Genomic DNA, 21,436 nt, shown 5'->3' on the forward strand with positions numbered 1-21,436 from the left:
TCTTGAACCACTGCTGTCCCTGTGGTGTAAGTACACCCACAGTGCTGTTAGGAATTTTGTTCCAGGATTTTGACCCAGCGACAGTGAAGGAACGGCGTTATAATTCCAAGTCAGGATGGTGAGTAGCTTGGAGGGGAACTTCCAGGCGGTGGTGTTCCCATTTATCTGCTGCCCTTGTCATTCTAGATGTTAGATGTTTCGGGTTTGGAAGGTGTTGCCTGAGGATCCTTTCTCCCCGCCAGAGGGCAACTGGCGGAACTCTCGTGTTGAATACAAATTTTATGCAATTGTGTGAAAACTGAATCTATGCAGAGTGGGTCTGACTTATATCCCTCCCTTTTTAAACATTCTGTCCAGGGTGCCACGCCTTTAAACTTTGCCGTTGAGCAGCAACAGCGAAGATCGTCGCATTAAATGATATCCTGCTATCCAAATACTCTCAAAATAATATCCTGGCATTGATGAGGTCAGTTCACTGAAACACAATTGCCCATTGCCCTGTACCGCGTCGAATGCACTCTTTACCACAATTAACATTGTTGGTCTTAATGGTATAAGAACAGTGGGGATAGGCAGATTATATATCTACATGTAGGAAGAAAATTAACATGAAAATCAAAGGAAAAATCATGAATCAGATCTCACGGTCGTTAACGATAATTACCAACATCTTTTGAAACAGGTCCCATATTACTTTGCTTCGTATCTCCACCTTTCCGTACTTTAACTGGATTTATTTCTGGAAAAAAAAAATCATCCATACTTCAACAACAACTTATATTTATATAGCGCTTTCAAAGCCGCATGGCGGTTCACAGCACCATTATAAAATAATGTGTGACCTGGAGATAGAGCCACATTAGGAGATCTTGGATCAGATGACCTAACGCGTCGAAAAGAGGTACGCTTTACTGTTAAGAGTAACTTGGGGCCATTTCACAAAACATTTAGTTTCCATTAGTATAGAACAATTGAAGCTGAGGTACTGTTAAAAGTTAAAGAGGTACGTTTTAAAGAACATATTAAAATTGGAAAAGCAGGTGGAGAAGCCGAGAGATGTGGACAGGGAAGAACAGATCTTGGGGCCTAGGCAACTGAAGGCAAGGCCACCAATTATGAAGTAATTATATTTGGGAAGGCACAAGAGTCCCGAATCTGAGGAGGGCAGATATATCGGATAGCTGTGCGTTTGGAGGAGTTTACAAAGATAGGGTGAAGCAAACCCTGGGAGAGTTCTGAAAAAATGGATGAGAATTCCGAAATCAAGATATTGCGAATAGGAAATCAGCGACCACAGGGTGACCGGGGAAAGGGACTTGTTAAGAGTCAAGAGAAGGGCAGCAGAGATTTGGATGAATCAAGTTTACGAAGGCAGTTTGATACATCAATAAAACATAAGAAGACAAATGAGTTCCATATGTAGTTATTAACTGAACAAATTACTCCAACGTCCTCCCGGTGGTCACAGTTATGTTCACCCCATGGTGAAGATGGACATTGCCATAACAGTGAATCGTGCAAACGACAGTTCACATCATCAAGCCAGATCTGTCCAAAACCCCTTCCAAATGTGACATCGCGATCGACAGATCGAGCCGATCCGCAGCTGAGCTGCTTACAAACCACTTCTACATCCTCCATTCCAAATGAATCGGCACAAACAGTCCCCCAGGTCACATTATAGAAAACCTCAACTCTGCCCTGGCAGGGACTCGGTCCATTCTGCAGCCTCACAGCCCTGTGCTCTGTAAAACAAAGAGTGAAGTTCAATCTTACCTTCAGTTCAATCCCACTGCAGGAAATGTAGGAACAGAAGAGCAGGCTTTATGTTTTATAAAGCCGTTAACCAAACGAGGTCCCTTATCGCAGTACGTCCAGAAATCCAATTATTTCAAAGGAAGCAATTTTGAAGATGCTCTACGGTCTCTTACGTTTTCATTCGACATTGTGCTGTAGTGTTAGTTGGCCAAAGTGGTTTCCCTTTGGCAATCGATAGCAGTAGACTATAAACTATCCTATTCAATTATTACCATGTCTACAAATCCATTATTCTAACACGACGTTTGTAAAAAAATTTCATTAAAATAAGTTAAGAAGTTAGAGCATTTGAAAGTACATCTCACCCGAGCAAATAACTCCAGCATCTTCTTTATGATTACAGTCGTTCTCAGCCCATGGGCCCGCCGGACAATCCCACAAAACAGAATCATTCGCTGCACACATCAGATTATGTAGCCAGATAGGCCCCGCTCCTGGGCCAAACCAACCGGAAACCGTTGCATTCAGAGCCTGCCACACTTCAGCTGGTCTTGAAGGCTCGAAACGTTAACTGATCTCTTCTCCGCCGATGCTGCCAGAACTGCTGAGTTTTTCCAGGTAATTCTGTTTTTGTTTCACATACAACATGGGCGTCTGCTAAATCCCAGAAGTCATCACACGCAGTCCCCCAGGTTCCGTTGTAGTAAAGTTCCGCCCTTCCGGCACAGCGACTTCCACCATCTGCCAGTCTGACCTGAATATGATCTGCAGGACAGGAATGGTTATATTCAACAGTATCTGTTTCAGGAAGCATTTCTTCCAGGTTCTTAATCGATTCATTCCCAAATTATACACTGCTACAAAATGCTTTTTCTTACAGCGATTAGTTTGCTCCATTTCTGTCCAAGTGTTGTGGAATTTTTTCCCATGATCAATTCCTATGCCACGTTGGCAATGAAAACTAACTGCATGAAATTGTCGATTGCAGCCTCAAAATAATGTTAAAATAACGACTAAATCTATGAATTTAAAATGTAGATCGAAATTTCATCCACAACTACTTCACCTGAAGTCTCCAAGTTTTAAGATCCAATCTGGGCACAAGGACATCACTGGAAAAGTCGACATTCTTTTTCCATCTCGAGCAACCGTTCTGAAGTTACAATATCCTGGTTTGCGAGGTTGCTGCAGTGGGCAGTTAAATGAACCTAATTGTTGTAGAAAGGATATTTTGGCCGGGCTGTATCACAGCCTCAGGTTTGCTGCCCTAAATTAAATGCGTGACTAATTGGGCAAAGTTACAGTGAAAATTCCTCCTTTGAGCACTCCCTATATCTAAACTGTTCAAGTTGTAATTTCACCTGTCGCCAGGGATTCGGCGGCGCCATTTTTTTTCCATTGTTCAGCGCGTAAAACAGAGAAACACCTCTGGTCCATCAATTCTCATGCATTGCTTCAAAAATTGTTCCAGGATTTATTACTTAGATACAAATAGAAGGATCTCATCATATCACTATGAAATAAATGAGGAAATACTATATTATTAGAAACGGGGATAGAATGGTTGTGTCTTCGGATTCATCGGAGGCCGAAGATTTCACCCGGCTTCATTTATAAACTGAATCTGACATTTACTCTCCGTCTTTCACGTAAGGGACGCGGGCGAGTGGAATATTAAAAGCCTGAGGAACGGTTTATGACTCCTGTACGTGTTACGCTTCCTTTCCTTTCATACTTCATAAGCATTGTGAAGTGTTCACAGCAGAAAAACAGGCCTTTCGAAACAGCACCACTTTGTCGGTGTTTATGGCCACATGGGTCCCCTGCTGTCCCTCTACACCTACCGCAATCATCATATCGTTCCACCATTTTCTCCGTCATACGCTTATCTAGCTCCCGCTTGCACATACAGTTCATCTCAACACTTTTGTGTGGTCGCGAATTCCATGTTCTAAACATTGTCTGAGCCATGAACTTTCTGTTGAGTTCCCTACTGAGTTTAATATTACCTATCTTATATTTATGGGCTTTTCCCCCAGCCCTACGAGCAAAAGAGTGGGTTATTCATGGGTATATTATTAAAACGCGATATTCGGGGCATCTTGAATTAGATGACTAAAGAAGTTCGTACCAGAACAAACCACCCCTACATCTAGTTCCATAGACAATTGCTTCGCTTGTGTAAAACTACAATTCCACAGAAAAGGTTCGCTTCCATTGCATCTGACATTGCTGATCCACACTGGCCCGGCGCCTTTTCCAAACTTCGATTGGTTATAAGTACTTATTGCAGAGCCACAGTTCAGCTGCCTGCATACTACATCTGCATCATTGAAATTCCAATCAGTGTCCATCACTCTGCCCCAAACACCTCCATAATAAACCTCCAGTCGGCCATCACAAACACTTTCTCCACTGGCCAGTCGCATCTGCCATTGTGGACCTGTGAGAAAGCATATTGGTAATCAAATTTCATTCAATGTTTCACAAATTCATATGCTAAACATAAATTATATATGTTAGTGCTTTGTGCGATTTGTCATTGCCCGAGTTAATATAAAAAAAATATGCTGCAAATAGAGAATCTTGTGGCGTATCAGCTGGTGAAAGAAAAATAGATTGAGCTCAAGAGAAGCCTCGGTGGGAACTGCTCTGGTCACGATGTTAAGACCTTTTACGGGCAGGCAATAAGAAAAAAAGGGAGCAATATCGTCAAATATTAATCTGCAAGTCATGCAACTACTTTCCTTTTTATTCCATGGTTGGTGTGTGTCGCTAGCAAGGCCAGCATGTAATGCCCTTGAAAAGGTGATGCTGTTGCGCGTTCATCATCCCAGTACAGTCCAATATGCTTTAGAAACACCCAAAGCGTTGTTTGGAAGGGAGTTCCAAAATGTTGAGCCAGGGAAATAATGAAACGACGATGTCGTTCGAATTCATGATGTGTGAGGTGAAGGGGAATTTGCTGATGGTGCTTTCCAGCCTTCCTGCTGCCCCTTTTTAACTGCTGACAAACGCCTCTGGCTTGGAAGTTGCTGTCAAACGGCCTTTGATGATTGCTGTAGCGCATCTCTTAGCTTTCAGGTCTGTTCGAGTTCGGTACGATTTAGGTAAGTTTTAGGGGCACAGAATAATCGAGGCTATCCTCTTTGAAGATGATATTTCATCTCAACAAGAGCTCTGCGGTGGTATACATTGTTGCCATAGTGCACTGCATGATTGAATTCGTTCAGTGGCTGCTAATCAAGCGGCCTGCTTTGTTTTCAACACCAGAGCGGAGATTTTGTTGGGGCTCATAGCATTCGCTCATAGCCAAGTATCCAATGTACTTATTGGTTTCTTAATATTATGTGCACGCAGTTGAGTTGGCCGAAGACTGAAGGCTGTGCCCTCAGAAGGAGGACAAACTGGACCATCTTCTCTGAACTCCTAGCATTCTCCCGCTTTAACTTTGCACCAACACACCGGGTTCCCTCATCATTGAGGACAGGGGAGTTTGTGGAGCGTCATCCAACCGACTGGAAAGACAAGGCGGCCGTGATTTCATCAAATGGCTACGGGATTGCTTCACTGTGTCTATAACAATGCATTCACGCTTTAGCATGCACGTCGTCCCGTGTTCAATCGCTGACGTCCATGCGATGTAGGCACACCCACAGTGCTGTTAGGAAGAGAGTTCCAGGATGTTGGCCCAGTATCAATGAAGGAACCGTGGTCAAGTTCCAAGGCAGAATGATGAGTGACTTGGAGGGTACTTTGCTGGTGGTGGTGTCCCCATGCATTTGCTGTCCTTGTCCTTCTAGTTGGCAGCGGTTGCAGTTTTGGAAGGTACTGTTGGTGACGACTTGATTAGATGCTATAACGCATCATGTGGATGGTACGCAATGCTGCCACTTTGTGCCAGTGGTGGATGGTGTGCATTGCTTTGTCCTGGATGGTTTCAAGCCTCTTGAGTGCTTTTAGAGCTGCACTCATCCAGGCAATTGGACAGTATTCCATCACACCCCTGACCTGTGCCTTGTAGATGGTGGGCAAGTTTTAGGGAGTCAGAAAGATGGTTACTCAATGCAGAATTCCCAGAGTCCAACCTGCTCTTGTAGCCAGGGTGTTTATATGGCCTGTCCAGTTCAGTTTCCGGCCATCCGCAATCCAGGATGTTGATAGTGGGGGATTCAGCGATGGTAAAGTTTCAGGGATTCCAGTTTCGATTCTCTCTGCTCGGGGAAGGTCACTGCCTGACACTTCAGTGGCACAAATATTTAAACATTGAAAACTGACTAAGCCCATATGTTGTCCAGATCTTGATACACATGGACATGGAATGCCTCAGCATTTGAAAACCCACAATGGTGCTGAACATTGTGTAATTATCATCGAATATACCCACTTCTGACCTTATGATGGAAGGAAGGTGAAGAAGTGAAGGCGATGAAGCAGTTGAGGGTGATTGGGCCTACAACACTACTCTGAGGAACTGCTGCACACGTGTCCTGAGACTGAGATGACTGATCTTCAACAACCTCAGCCATCCTCCATTATGCTAGTTATGAACGTTCCCCTGATTCCATTGACTTTAGATTTTCTAGTGTTCCTTGATGCCACACTCAGTCAAATGCTGTCTTGATATCAAGTGTGGTCACTCTCGCCTCAGCCTTGATTTCAGCTGCTTTGTCAAAGTTTGACCAAAGAGGTCAGAAGCTGAATGGCTCCGCCAGAAACCAAACTGAGCATCAGTGAGCAGGTTATTGCTGAGTAAGTGCCACTTGATAGCACTGTTTATGACAATTTCCATTACTTTGCTGATGATCGAGAGGAGACTGATGGGGTGGTAATTGTCTGGGTTGGATGTGTCAGGCCTTTTTTGTACAGGCCGTAACTGTGAAATTTTCCACATTGGCTGGTGGGTGACAGTGGTGGAGTTGCACTGGAATAACTTGGCTAGGGATGCAACGAGTTTCGGAGCACAAGTCTTCAGCACTATTGAAAGAGTTTTGTTAGGGTCCATAGTCTTTGCAGCATCCAATGTCTTCAACACAGAAACAAAAATAGCTGGAAAAACTCAGCAGGTCTGGCAGCATCTGTGGAAAGGAGCACAATTAACGTTTCGAGTCCGAATGACCCTTCAACAGAACTAAGTAAAAATAGAAGAGTGGTGAAATATAAGCTAGTTTAAAGGGGGTGGGACAAGTAGAGCTGGATAGATAGCCAGTGATAGGTGGAGATAACCAAAAGATGCCACAGACAAAAGGTCAAAGAGGTGCTAAGGTGGTTATATTATCTGAGGAATGTGCTAATTAAGGGTAGAAAGCAAGACAAGCAAGGTACAGATAGCCCCAGTGGGGGTGGAGTGGGGTAAAGGAATCAAAAGGGGCTAACAGGTAGAGAAAGAACAATGGATGGAAATACATTTAAAAATAATGGAAGTAGGTCTCCGCTACATTGGAGAGACCAAACGAAGACTGGGTGACTGCTTTGCAGAACACCTTCGGTCTGTCTGCAAGCATTACCCAGACCTCCTTGTTGCTTGCCATTTCAACATTCCACCCTGCTTTCATGCCCGCATGTCCGTCCTTGGCTTGCTGCATTGTTCCAGTGAAGCTCAATGCAAACTGGAGGAACAGCACCTCATCTTTCGACTAGGCACTTTACAGCCTTCCGGACTGAATATTGAGTTCAACAATTTTAGATCATGAACTCTCTCCTCCATCCCCTCCCCCTTTCCGATTCCCCTCCACCTTTATTTTTTTCAATAATTTATATAGATTTTTCTTTACCCACCTACTTCCATTATTTTTAAATATATTTCCATCCATTGTTTTATCTCTACCTTTTAGCCTTTTTTGATTCCTTCACCCCACCCCACCCCCACTAGGATTATCTTTATCTTGCTTGTCTTGCTTTTTATCCTTAATTAGCACATTCCTCAGATAATATCAGCACCTTCAACACCTCTTTGGCCTTTTGTCTGTGACATCTTTTGGTTATCTCCACCTATCACTGGCCATCTATCCAGCTCTACTTGTCCCACCCCCCACCCCCCTCCCCCACCACCTCCCTTAAACTGGCTTATATTTCACCGCTCTTCTATTTTTACTTAGTTCTGTTGAAGGGTCATTTGGACTCAAAACGTTAACTGTGCTCCTCTCCACAAATGCTGCCACACCTGCTGAGTTTTTCCAGGTATTATTGTTTTTGCTTTGGATTTCCTGCGTCTGCAGTTTTTTTCTTTTATCCAATGTCTTCAGTCGTGTTTTGATATCACTTGAAGTGAATCGTATTGGTTGAAGACAGGCATCAGTAATGCTGGGGACCTCAGGAGACAGTAAAGTTAGACCAACCGCTCGCATTGCACGCTGAGGATGATTGCAAATGTTTCAGCCTTGTCAATTGCACTGAAGTGCTGGGTTCCCCATCCCTGAGGTTGGACATATTTGTGGAGCTTCCTTGCTTAGTTTATTCTTTAAATGTCCACCATCATTCACGACCGGATATGGTAGGAATGCAGTGCTTAATTCTGATCCTTTGCTTGGGGGACTGAATCACAGAATATTAACGGTACAGTAGGAGGTCATTCGGCCCAACATGTCTGCACAAGCTCTCCAAATGAGCATTTAGAGCTAGTGCCAGTGCCTATTCTCCATATCAGTGCACACTGCTTCTCTTATAATAATCATCTAATGTCCCCTTGAATGCCTCGATCGAACCTTACGCCACCATACTTCCAGGCAGTGCTTTCCAGGTCGGAACAACTCGTTGTGTGAATAAGTTTTTTTCTCACGTCACATTTGCTCCTTTTGCAATCACTTTAAATCTCTGCCCTCTCGTTGTTGATCATTTTACGAGTGGTAACAGTCCCTTCCTAACTGCTCTGTCCAGCCCCCTCATGATTTTGAACATCTCTATCAAATATCCCCTCAGCCTTATTCTCTCGAAGGTGAACAGTCCCAATTTTTCCAATCTATTTTCGCAGTGAAAATTTCTCATCCTGGAACAAGTCCTGTTCACCTCTTGTGCCCTCTCTGCAATGTGTTCACATCCTTCCTATAATATGGTGCCCTGAACTGTACACAATATTGCAGTTGATGCCTAACGAATGCCTTATGTATATTCAGCATCACCCCACTGCTTGTGTATTGTATACCCCAGTAATGAAGCCCACGATACTATTTGCTTTATTAACTGTTCTCTCCACCTGTGATTCTAACTTCAATGATATATGCACATATACACGCAAGTCGTCTACTTCTGCACCCCCTTCAAAATTTCACCCCTCCTTTTAGATTGTCTGTCTATATTCTTCCTACCAAAATTCATCATCTCACACGTCTCCACATTGAACTTCATTTGCCACCTATCTGCCCACTTCACCAACTTGCCTATGCCCTCTCAAAGTTCCACACCGTCCTCCGCACAGTTCACAACACTTCCAAGCTTCGTATGATCCATAAACTTTGAAATTTCACCCTGCACACCAAGATCTAGGTCATTAATATATATCAGGAAAAGCAAGGGTTCCAATACTGACCCCTGGGGAACTCCACTGCAAACCTTCCTCAAGCCGACCCAAAAAATATCAATTGCCCATTATGCTCTGCTTCCTATATTTCAGCCGCTTTTTTTATCCACGTTGCTACTGTTCCTTTTAATCCATGATTAATAATTTCTCTCACAATTCTGTTGTGTGGTACTGTGTCAAATGCCTTTTGAAAGTCTATGTACATCAACAGCATTACCCTCATCGAACTTTTCTGTTACCTTTTCATAAAAGACCAGCAAGTTAGTTAAGCACAATTTCCCCTTTTTAAATCCATTCTGGCTCTTCCGTATCAATCCATATTATTCCATGTCGCTACTAGCCCTATCCAAAATAATTGTTGCTATAACCTTGCCCCACTGACGTTAAACTAACTGGTCTGAAATTGTTGGGCTTTTCGTTACTACCTTTTTTGAACAAGGGCATAATGCCTGCAATTCTCCAGCCCTCTGTCACCACCCCTGATTGTAGGCAAGGCTGAAAGCTGAAAGCCAGTGCCCCTACAATTTCTACTCTCAATTCCTTCAATACCCTTGGATGCACTTCATCCAGTCCCGGTGCCTTGTCTGCTGCTTCGTTCTGTATGTCACATGCTGATTCTGCTCTTTTGGAATGTAAGTCGTCCTGTGTTGTAGCTTCACGAGGTAGGGACCTCAGTTTTCAGTATACCTAGCGTTGTTCCTGGCATGCCCTCCTGCACACTTCAATGAACCAGGTTTTACTCTCGAGCTGGATAGCATTGACAAAGTTGAGGCTATGCTATGAGGTTACAGATTGTGGTTGAATACAGTTCTGATACTGTTGCTGGTCCACAGCGTCTCTAGTTTTAAGTTGCATCCATTCAGAAACAGGAAAATCCAGTCTTGAACAGAACGCTCGCTTTCCAGCAAAATGTTAAAATAACAAGGACTAAATAAAATGTTGCTCAGTGAAGAAACAGATGAATCACGAGTAAGAGGAACATCGAAACGGGAGTAGAACTTAGAGCCCCTCGAAACTTTTCTTCCATTCAGCGAGATCATGGTTGATCTCTGTTCTATCTAGGCCACTCGCCTTTCATTTATACCTCCTAATACCCTTGACTAGCAAAAACCTAAACAACTCAGATTTAAAATGATTATGTAAGCTGACATTCATTTTTTTTGTTGGAAAGAGATCCACATTTTCCACCACTTCAAATGAAGAAGTATTTCTTTGATTTTCCTCCGTGTAGCCTCGCTAAAATTTTAAGTTGCTGCCCCCTTGCCCGAGACACCGCTACCAGGAGAAACTAATTTATTCTTATCCACCCTACCAATTCCTTTCTAAATCCCCAAAATCACAATTAAATCACTCTTTCTATAGGTAAGAGTGCAGAAACCATTTCATTTATTTTATCCTAATAAACAACGCTTGAGCCCTGCTCATAATGCCATAGTCCATAAGACGTAGGAGTAGAAGTAGGCCATTCGGCCCATCCAGCCTGCTCTGCTATTCAATGAGATCATGGCTTATTTGATAATCCTTGTCATGAGGCAATTAATGCATATAATATTTTGGGAAATATTTTTCTTTTAAAATTAAGGTTTGGTCTGCGGGTGTGCCTTACTTAGTTTAAAGTCAGCTAGTCTAGGCACTTTGATATGCACTTGTTTGATATGGAAGTGTGATAGCGTGTATTTGCATTCTTTGAATAGAACTTTCCAGAAGTGGAGTGAAAACCTGACGTCTTTCTCGCAGCTCGTGAACAATATGTTTATATCACTTTTAAGATTTTGTGCAATGAATGGGGTTTCAATGTTGAAAGGTAATGTTCAAAGAGGCTGGTGAGAGAATGATAATTTGAACTCAATCAGTGGCGGTAGGTATAACTTCATTAGTTTTCGGGTGTGCAGGGCAGAGGCAATGTAATATGAAAAGGGAGCTGCAAGCTTCCAGCTGGCTCCACAGTGAAAATAACATCATTCCGAATTCCTGAGGTGAAAATGCTTTGTCTGGTGTTAGGTTAAGTCTCCGGGTTGCTGTTGCCTTAATGGAGATTAGTTTGAGAATTTTTAGAACATTTTGAAAGTAGCAATTTGTAGCCAAGTGTAGAATTTTTTTAAACCAGCGTAAATTAATAAAAAGTTTCAATTATTTTAATGCAATACCTCAAGAACTGAGAGTCTGATTCTTGAGTTTAGAGTCGCAACTTAAATATAACACTTAAAATTATAGGTTATGAGAGACGTTTAATGTTTCCCTCTGGGTTTTTTTTAAATACTTCAGCTTTACCAACTGCATCGGTCATAACAATCCTCAACCCCATTTTCCTGCCTTTCCCCCATAACCCTTCATTCCCTTACTGATTAAAAATCTGTCTATCTCAGCCTTGAACACAATTAACGACCCAGCCTCTGCATCCCTCTGCGGCAAATAATTCCACAGTTTCACTACCCTCTGAGAGAAGAAATTCCTCCTCACCTCTGTGTTAAATGAGCGAACACTTACCCTGAGATTATGTCCCCTGCTCCTAGACTCTCTCAGGAGGGGTAACAAACTATCCAGTATTTTGTTGAGCTATGCCAACATATTCTTCCTTAATGCTCAGAGTGACGTACAGAAATCCAGATGTGCACTGTTTCTGAGCTACCCACTTTGGGCTGTGATGAACACGTCCACTAACATTGATGTATACACACCCATTTGGACTGTGGCCTAAAAAACCTTATCGGATTAAGGCTTATGCCTCCAGTAGAATCAGAATTATGCACACTCACTTGGCATTGAAGTGTACAGAAAAACTTAATACGTAGACACAAACAACAGCTTGAGCATAAGTTGGAGGCACCCCACTGGAACTGAAATGCACACAAACTCTAGGGGCTGATGCATAGACACCCACTTGGAACCGACCCATGCAACCAAGTTGGGACTTAGGTGAGTACACTCACCTGAGGCTGGGGTACACCCATCTATTTGCGATCACGATGTCTGCGCCCACTTGGGACTCAGATGCACACAACTGCTTGACATTGAGTTATGAACGTCTGTTTGAGATGATGTAACGCACATTGTCTTGGAATTGAGTCATACCACCCATTTTGGACGGAGGTTCCAACAGACATTTGCTGCGTCAACTGATCCAATCTCGTATCCAACTCACCTGTAGGGACTGTGAAGTGTAATACAGGGCTCCTCAGAGAGTGTTAGATAAGATTCATTCCAGTGTCCTCTGACAATGAGGATAAATTGAAATATATTTATTATCGCTGGCATCCTAGTCATTGAAACCCGCCACGCTGCTCTTTCCCAATTTATCCCCAATTAAACAAGGGGTCATAACACACGTACTCGAGAATTCCAACATCAAAATAAATAATAATGCAATGAAGAGGTATTTGATGCTTGACAATGAATGAATCACCTACCAGAACAGATGACTCCAACATCATTACTGTGTGTGCACCGATAATGCCCCCAGGAGGAAACAGGGCAGTTGCTCAAACGCAACTCATTGCCGACACATTCCATGATGTCGTACATATTGAACCGTTTCCCTCTCCAAGGAATGCGCTCCCTGGCGTTGATATCATGGTCCCACAGTCGAGGTGATTGCAAATGGCGGCCGCATTCTGTAAATCCCAGCGGGTGTCGGCAAACTGTGCCCCAGGTGTCACCCAGTAGTATCTCCACTCTTCCTGAGCAGGTGCTGTTACCACCAACTAACCGCGGTCCTTTCTGTCCTTTGTGCGGAAAAAAAACATTACTCAGCTGCGTAATTCCATTGGAAATACTTTGATCCAAGTGCACCAAGCGGAATCGCTCAATAAACAAACGTTTTTATATTTGCGCAAGGAGTGAATAATGAACGCAACAATGAGTGAGTTATCGTGACGCAAAGAATTCTCAACTTATCCGAAGCATCGCTTTAACATTGCTGCACTGAAGCGTCACCGAGAAGCGAAGGATTTGCTGAGAAACCGCTGCTAGGACATTTGTTGTGATCCAAGATGAAGAATTTAACTCCACAGTGAATGATAATACCAAGAAAAGACGAAGTTTTAGTGATCAGCTGAAGGGAAGCTTGGGACTTTTATTAGCCCTTGTTTCGTGAAACAAAACAGAATACGAGAATGGGAGGATATTGATAGGTGGAAAGGTCTGGAAAAGATGGAAATAAAGAAGGGCAGGATGCGATTGATCTTCCCTTTAAACTCTAGGACATTTATTGTTCCGACCCTGCTTTTGGCGGATAAGAACAAAATCCATTGGAGTCCGAGGGGCTTTTAATGTAATTCTGTCAATCTCCAGACTTTACTGGCATTTGAGCTTCGAGAACCTATTATTTTATTGTTTGTCGGTGCATCGAGATAGATTTATTGAGTTAATTTTAATCAGTACGTGTGTCCGTGGAAGTGGTGAATAAAATATTTTGATTCAAAAAGAAAAGTGAAATCACATCGACATTTCCAACCACCAATGTTAAAATATCAAATGCAACGTGTACTGAGGATCAGTGACGTTTCCCATATACATGATGGAGGTGAAGAGAAGGAAGGTATCGATTCTAGAAGAACACTTGCACCGGTTTTAAGTTATCTGCGGTACATCAGAATTCTGGTGTAGGAAGGAATGCAACGCTTACCAGAGCAAATGATACTGATATCGTTTCTGTGCGTGCAGTTGTGATGATTTCTTGGTGAAATGAAGCAGTCCCAGAGAATGGTCTAATTGCCCTGACATTGATATGTATCGTGCCATATGGGACCATTGCCCTCTCCAAAGAAAGCCCCTCCAGGTATTGATATTACATCCCCGCATTTCAGTGACGAGCAAACCACACGAGCGTCCTGTGAATCCCAATGTGAGCCACACACAGTCCCCCACGTCTCTCCATACTGTATCTCTAAACTTCCAGAGCATCCATCAGCTCCACCAACCAGTCTCGGCTCTGTGTTCTGTTGATTTTAAACAGATCGTATAAAGTTTTCATCATGTTTTCTTTAAATATACAGCCTAAAGTCAGATTATTCCCCACCAGAATTGACGTTATGTGTTCAAGCCGCAGTTCACGTTGAAATGTAACGCAATCTTTCACAGCTCTTCGAAATAGTGTACCTTCACGAACCATCTGGTTCAATTGAATATGTTTAGTTTCAAAATCACTGAGCTCTGAACTCGTTTAATATTTCCCTTTGAATTTTAACCGTGACATGTCATTTCTTTAACCCCATTGACAAAAATAAAACACGAGGAGTCGGCCTGATATCACTGTGAAACGCAATCGCATTTTCTCACATAGGCGAATTTCACGTCACAATGTTACGTTTACGATTTCAAGCTTCAAACCATCTGTTCGGATAACGCGATTGTAATTAATAAAGTGTAACTGTAATCGCTAATAATAAAGAGCCAAAATCCTAGAACTCCGTCCCTAACAGCATTGCGGGTGCACCTACAACACATGGATTACAGTGGTTCAAGAAGGCAGCTCACCACTTCCTTCTCAAGGGCAATTACGGATGGGCAATAAATACTGACCAAGCCAGCCAAGTCCAATAATCGTTCACTATTTTCTAACTTCTGTTACGATAAAATGTTACAATTATTGTTTGTGATCAATAAACAACGCAATTTACATACATCCTCATTCAGTACCTTGAACTGCTGCATATTAGTTTGAAGGCTATAAATTAACTTATTAACTCGTTAATATAAAAATTGCTGAAAAATGGTTCGCAAAGAGCATTGAGATTACAAGGGCGTAACCGTCGTACGCAAGTTAGTATTAATGATGGCAGCAATTTTTCTGTTAGGAATGATTACTTTGAAGACATATTGTTCTCTTAACTTTCATTGGATATCTGTAGACAAGCAACAACTTGACAGAGCTCGTTATGAAGTAAAGCACGACATTGTTATCATGAGCAAGGCTATTCGGCGATGAGTCTCCATCCTTAATTAAACCATTTATCTGGAAATAATACGTTTGCTAGACACTCTGTGCAATACTGCGTTCCACTATGCCAACAGTTAGATCTGTGTTAAAGGGACTGCCACAGGGATCAGTGCTGGGTTTCAATTATTTAGAATATATGATAATGGCTTGTGTGAAGGGAGTGAATGTACTATCACCAAGTTTGTGGAAGACACAAATATTTTTGGGGAGGCAGGTGGTTAGGATGACACAAGAAGTCGAAAAAGGAATATAGGCAGGTTAAGTGAGTGGACAAAAACTTAGCAGATGGAATATAACGTGGGAAAATGTGAGGTTATGCAATTTAGCAGGTAGAATAGAGGAGCTGAACATAATTGGAGAGCAATTGCAGAAGGCTGCAGCACAGAGGGATTTGGAAGTCCTTGTGCATTAATCCCAAAAAGTTAACATGCAAGTTGAACAGGTAATAGAGAAGGCAAGCGGAATGCTGACCTTCATTTCAAAGGGAATGGAGCATAAAAATCGAGAAGCCTTGCTAACACTATAAAGACTACACCCAGAATGCTGTGAAAATTGATGGTCCCCTTATCTTAGGAAAAATATACTGGCATTAGTGGCAGGCCAGAGAATGTTCACTAGGTTGATCCTGCCTAAGGAGATATTTTCTTATCAGAAGATTTTGAGTAGGCTGGGCCTCTACTCATTGGAGTGTAGAAGAATGGGAGGCGACCTTATTGAAACATCAAAGATTCTTCGCGGGCTTTACAGGGTAGATGCTAAAAGGTCATGTCCCTTTATGGGAGAGTCCAGAACCAGACGGCACAATTTCAGAGTAAAAGGGCGTCCATTTAAAACGGAGATGACTTTTCTCTCAGAGGGTAGTCAACCGATGGAATTCTTTACCGCAGAGGGCTGTAGGAGCTCGGTCGTTAAGTATATTCAAGATTGAGATTGGCGTATTCTAAATCAGCAGGGGAATCACGGGTTGTTGGGAAAAGGCAAGAAAGTGGAATTGAGGATTTTCAGATGAGCCAAGGCCTCACTGAATGGCGGATCAAACTCGATGGGGTGAATGGCGAACGACTGCGCCAACTTCATATCGTCTTTGGGCCTTATGGTGGCTCGCAGAAAACGTTATAAAATCAATTTACTTCTTCTGAAGCAACTGGCTGTATATACTGATACCATACCATGGCCAGAAAGGCGATGATTGAGTAAATCACCAGTCAATTACGCCTGGAGCCTGTACTGCTGCAAATAACACTACATGGACTGCAGTGGTTCAAGAAGGCAGCTCACCATCACATTCTCAACGGCCATTAGCGATGCGCAACGAATGCTGGGAGAACCAGCGACCCAAATATCCCATGAATAGAAGAAAGGAATTTACTTAATGTGCATCATTTCTATTATGTTGCTCACCTACACCAAGTACATTCTCATGAGGAAATCAGATGATTTTATTATGAAACTATGACCCACTGACCGCAATGTATTGAAGATGCTGAAACTGTATCAATTTTTATTACCTAACCACCTTCCAAGCATTAACCTATCTGGAGAAATAGGCCAACCGCAATCTGGTGACTCTGCCTTAGTTTGGGACTAAATAAAAATCACTTGTTCCTCTGTCTTGGTTGTGACATCGGTGAAAATATTCACTCTGTTTTATTTTAAACCAGAGAAAGGCTGCCCTTCTGCTTTATATTGCTGATCAAACGACAGCAAGGAAGGACCATAAAAATAAAAAAGGAAATATTATAAATCCAGAAAATATTATCGATCATTACAATCTGCTTCCCAATTTGAGCCCTTCAAAGTGAATTTAGTTAATTTTCAATATTTAAAATGGGAAGTTTTTGCCTAATTTGTTCAGTGTTGCCAAGTGAAGTGACCTTCCATTTTCTAAAATAATAAAGACGGGAGATTTACCTGAACACACGACACCAGCTGCTTCCTTTTCCTTCGAACAGTTACTGTGAACCAAACGCTTGACGTCACATTTCCAGGCGTCGTCCGCTGTGCCTTTACAGCGAATTTCGCATTAAACATAGGCCAGTTACTAATCCCAAATTGGGAATCCCCTGATGCCGATACAGCGTAGCCACAGCCCAGGTATTTACAAAAAACATGCGCTTAGTTCATATCCCACAATGGACCACAGAGGACACGCAGCGAAACCATACTAATGGCCTCAGCTATCCCGGCACAAGGGCTACCTCCACCTTTAAGCACCGCTTTTTGGTTGATTGTTGTGCAATAAAACTCAGTTTCAGATTATTTACTTTAGCTATAATACAGTGATTTAAAATAAGAAACAACGAACCGCATGTTCAAAATCGTCTATGCGTTAGATTTGACGCCCATCCTTTCTAGTGTAAATAATATCTTTTAAGAAGATATATTTACCGCACAAGTTATGTACCTGCATAACAGAAGCATAACAGATAGTAATCAACATAATCATAAAAAAGGGCGCAATATAATAACATAGGAGTTAGAACTATAAATAGGGCACACCGATCACAGGCAATTAGTGCTATAAGAACAGAACATGGAAAATGCAGGCAGGGAGAAATATAATTTGGAAGCAAGAATAGGAGAGACAAGTGCCTGATTGATTAGAAATTTTAGCGGAGGAGAACAGAGGCAGCCCATTTAGACAAGCCGGTAATAACGCAGACAAAATCTTTGCTTAGAGTATTAAACAAGTAGGATAATGCCCCGGTTAGAGCATCGGCATGGGCACTTCTGGTGGACCTTACTGAAGTCCTCATTCCAGGTTCAATTAAAGCTAAAAGCCTGCTTTTCAAACATGAATTGCTTTAAGACTGATAATCTAGAAATAACGATTACTCTAGTGTGATGAATGATCGACTGTTTGTTGTGGCATTCCAAGCGAATCAAATCGAAGCCTTACCTCAGCTGGCACGAGGACAAGTTACATAATTGATAGTCAAGATTTTTCGTGATGTGGTATTACCAGAAAACATGTTACGTACATGGGGCAGAAATTAAATTGTTAAGCACTGCTGGGGGCGGCACACAGAGGCCGAGCAGTGCTTACTGGGGCTCACAATGCCACCAGCAGAGAACTCCAAGGCAGCCATGGAGACGTCTGCTCTAAACGGCACCCAGCAGCTAGCTTTAGATGCATATGAAGCAGCACTATCTCGATGTCACGTAATTTAAATAACAGATGTGAATGAAGTATTCTGAATTCCTGAATCCCCAAGTGGCGCAACCCACTCCTTCGTCGAGTCACTTGCGCAGTACGCGCACTGGGGGCTAATCTTGCCAATGCCCTTCCTGTCTAACCCACTCCTCCCTCAGGTGATCATGTGGAATCTGCCCCCACCACTATTCTACACAGTCTCTCCAGAACGCCTTCTGTGAGCAAGCCCCTTGTTATTCATGAGCTTATTGTGAATGATTGCATCAGCCTGTCCTTCAAAGAAACCTGGCTGAGGGAAAATGGTGCTTTTCTCCTGAATGAGGTTTCACTTACTGTTTATATCTTCCACTATTTACCCAATCAGACTATTCTGGTAATGTTTTGGTGCTTAGCTCCAAATCTTACCATGGTGCAACCCCTGAGTCCTATGGAAATTCCTCCTCCTTTCAACAACTCACTTTATTCCACCCCATTACTTCTAATTCAAAATCACCATTCTTAATCATCATCTCAAACGCATTAAAGCATTTCTCACTGATAGGCTTTCACTGCTTTCCTCAGCCTCTGCAACACACTACTTATCATTCTTGGTGCCGCTCATTAGACTTCATTCTGTATCTGAAATCACCATTCTCGCTCTCCTCTTTTTTCATTGCCCTCTTATCCTCCCTAAATCTCTCCCTCCATGGAAACTCCCGAATCGATCTTTACGACTACATCTTTGACCTTGTCATCTCACCTGGTCTAACATAGATATAGACATACAAGTTAGAAGCAAGAGTAGCGCAATTGCCCCCTCGAGCCTGTTCCATAATTCAATGAGATCATGGCAGAACTGATTGTGGTCTCAAATGCACATCCTGCATACCTCTAAACCTTTGTTCCCCTCCCCCCACCCACCCCCACTCTCCTGTTAGTCATGAGTCTATCTACCTCTGTCTTAAAAATGTTCATTTATTTTTCCTCCACCCCTCTCTGGTTAAGCAAGTTCCAAAGATTCATGCCCTCTGAGAGAAATGCAAATCTTCTCATCTCCGTCATAAATGGGAGACCGCTTTTCTTTAACAACCCTGTCCACAGTTGTAGTCTCTACCACCAGGTAAACGCCCTTTCAGCGTTTACCCTCTCAAAACCCTTCAGGGTTGGATATGTTTCAATAAGGTCACCTCTCAATCTTCTCAACTGCAATGTACAGGGGCTCAGCCTATCCAACCGTTCCCCATAAGGTTACCCCACCATCCGGTATCAGTGGAGTGAACTTTCTTTGAACTGTTTCTAACGCATTTTTATCTTTTCTTATTAAGGGGACGACAGCTGTACACAATACTCTAGATGTGGTCTGAAAAACTCCATGTACAACTGAAGTAAAACATCGCTACTTTTATATTCCTTTCCCCTTGCAATAAACAGCAACATCTTGTCTGACTCACCGCACCATACCATCACTGCTCAGACAACTGCTGATCACTTCCTTGTCTCACTCTCCACATATATCAACGTTTCACAACACACCACTTCTTTCTACAAAGACTCTTGGAAACAAATATCCCCAATGCAGTTATAGCCACACTTTCAAAATTGCAACTGTTTAGCATTTGTTCCTCCTTTGGCCCTAATATTTCTTTGGTCACTGATTTCCTCAATAGAATTCTGAACTTTGATGATCTCGCCCCTAAAATGGCCATTACGTTCTCTTTCACCGTGGCTTCTCCACCCTGGTACGCCCCTAATCTCAAGTCCCTTAAATCAATGACAAGCAGACTTGAAACAACATGGTGAAATACTAGTAAAGCCAGCCAATGTCAAAGATGAAAAATACATCGAATCTTACTCTTGGCTGCTAAAACTGCTCAGTATTTCAGAATCATATTGGAATGCAAACAATACCCCACGTATTGCTTATCGACTGCAAACCATCTTCACAACCAACATCGCCTCTCTCTGTTCCCAATTTACCTCCAAAAATAAATATCTGGAGCTCATTGATTTCTTTAACACTGAGAGCAATGCTATCGATGAACTGTCTTTTCCTCATTCATACCTTCCACTTACATACAGCGTTACAATTCCTTAAAGTTTCCCTTCGCCCTATCCTAAAGCTCGCAAATGTATCCAGTTAATCTCATATCATGCTCAGGCCTTCTACATCTTCAATTTGTCAACCTCCTGCTTCGTAGCTCATTTTCCCACTGAACTGCTAACGAAACAACTTGACCACAATCTCAACCCAGATTGTTAACAGTTCTCTATCTAAATGTTTTTCTGTTCTTTCCTTTAAATCTGCCAGAAACATACCTCCTCGAAACAACACAATTTGACCCTTGCAAACTGCCATTCAATTTCCAACACCATTTTCCTCTCCAAACTCCATGAACGTGTTGTCAACTGCCAAACTCATGCCCGTTTTCTGGAAATCTATTTTTACACCCCTACAATCAAGAGTTCTGCACCCCTTCTCCGCCACCAAAGAGTAACCAAACCTAATTCATGAATGATATGCCATGTGACTATGAAATTTCTTTAACTATCCCTTCTTGTCCTCTTAATCTATCTGCAGCCTTTGCCAACGATGGCCATATCAAGCTCGCACAAAGCCTCTTCCCTGTCGACATTGTGGGACTGTTCTCATCTGGTTTTATTCTTATCTATCTAATCATAGCCAGACTATAGCTTGCAATGGATTCTGTCCCACACTCGCATTGTTACCTCTGGTGTCCCCAAAATATCTATTTTTATTTCCCTCGCATTTTTCAGGTAATCAACGTCCCGCATGATATCATCCAAAGGCATAGCATCAGTTCTCAAATGTGCATTGGCATTACTCAGCTTTACCTCACCACCACTGCCATTGACTCCTCCACTGATGCTAAATCAACAGGTTGCGTATTGGACATCATGTGCAGGAATTTTAAAGCTTCGGGCCTAAGCAGCTGACGGCACATCCATCAATGGTGTGGTGATTAAAATGATTGATGCTCAAGGGACCTGAATGAATAGACTGCAGATATCTTACAGGGTGTAGGCCTGGAGGAGATTACAGAGTTAGCGGAAGGCAGAGCATAGAGGCATT

The 21,436-nt window shown here is 42.5% G+C and overlaps 1 protein-coding gene across 1 annotated transcript in view; it reads right to left on the bottom strand.

The window, feature by feature from the left end:
* The window catches only part of LOC144694113 (scavenger receptor cysteine-rich type 1 protein M130-like), a 123,967-nt gene extending 102,811 nt beyond the window's left edge, over positions 1–21,156 (bottom strand). The window contains exons 1-7 of the mRNA XM_078564471.1: positions 21,073–21,156; positions 17,601–17,616; positions 17,124–17,216; positions 12,682–12,996; positions 4,024–4,201; positions 3,603–3,799; positions 665–739 (exon numbers count right to left, since the gene is read on the bottom strand). Of these exons, the coding sequence (XP_078420597.1) occupies positions 665–739; positions 3,603–3,799; positions 4,024–4,201; positions 12,682–12,996; positions 17,124–17,216; positions 17,601–17,616; positions 21,073–21,156 (958 nt within the window). The remainder of the gene's footprint in view (positions 1–664; positions 740–3,602; positions 3,800–4,023; positions 4,202–12,681; positions 12,997–17,123; positions 17,217–17,600; positions 17,617–21,072) is intronic.
* Positions 21,157–21,436: the final 280 nt, after the last annotated feature.

Source organism: Cetorhinus maximus, chromosome 19 (genome assembly GCF_964194155.1).
Source record: "Cetorhinus maximus chromosome 19, sCetMax3.hap1.1, whole genome shotgun sequence".
NCBI classification, from domain to species: domain Eukaryota; kingdom Metazoa; phylum Chordata; class Chondrichthyes; order Lamniformes; family Cetorhinidae; genus Cetorhinus; species Cetorhinus maximus.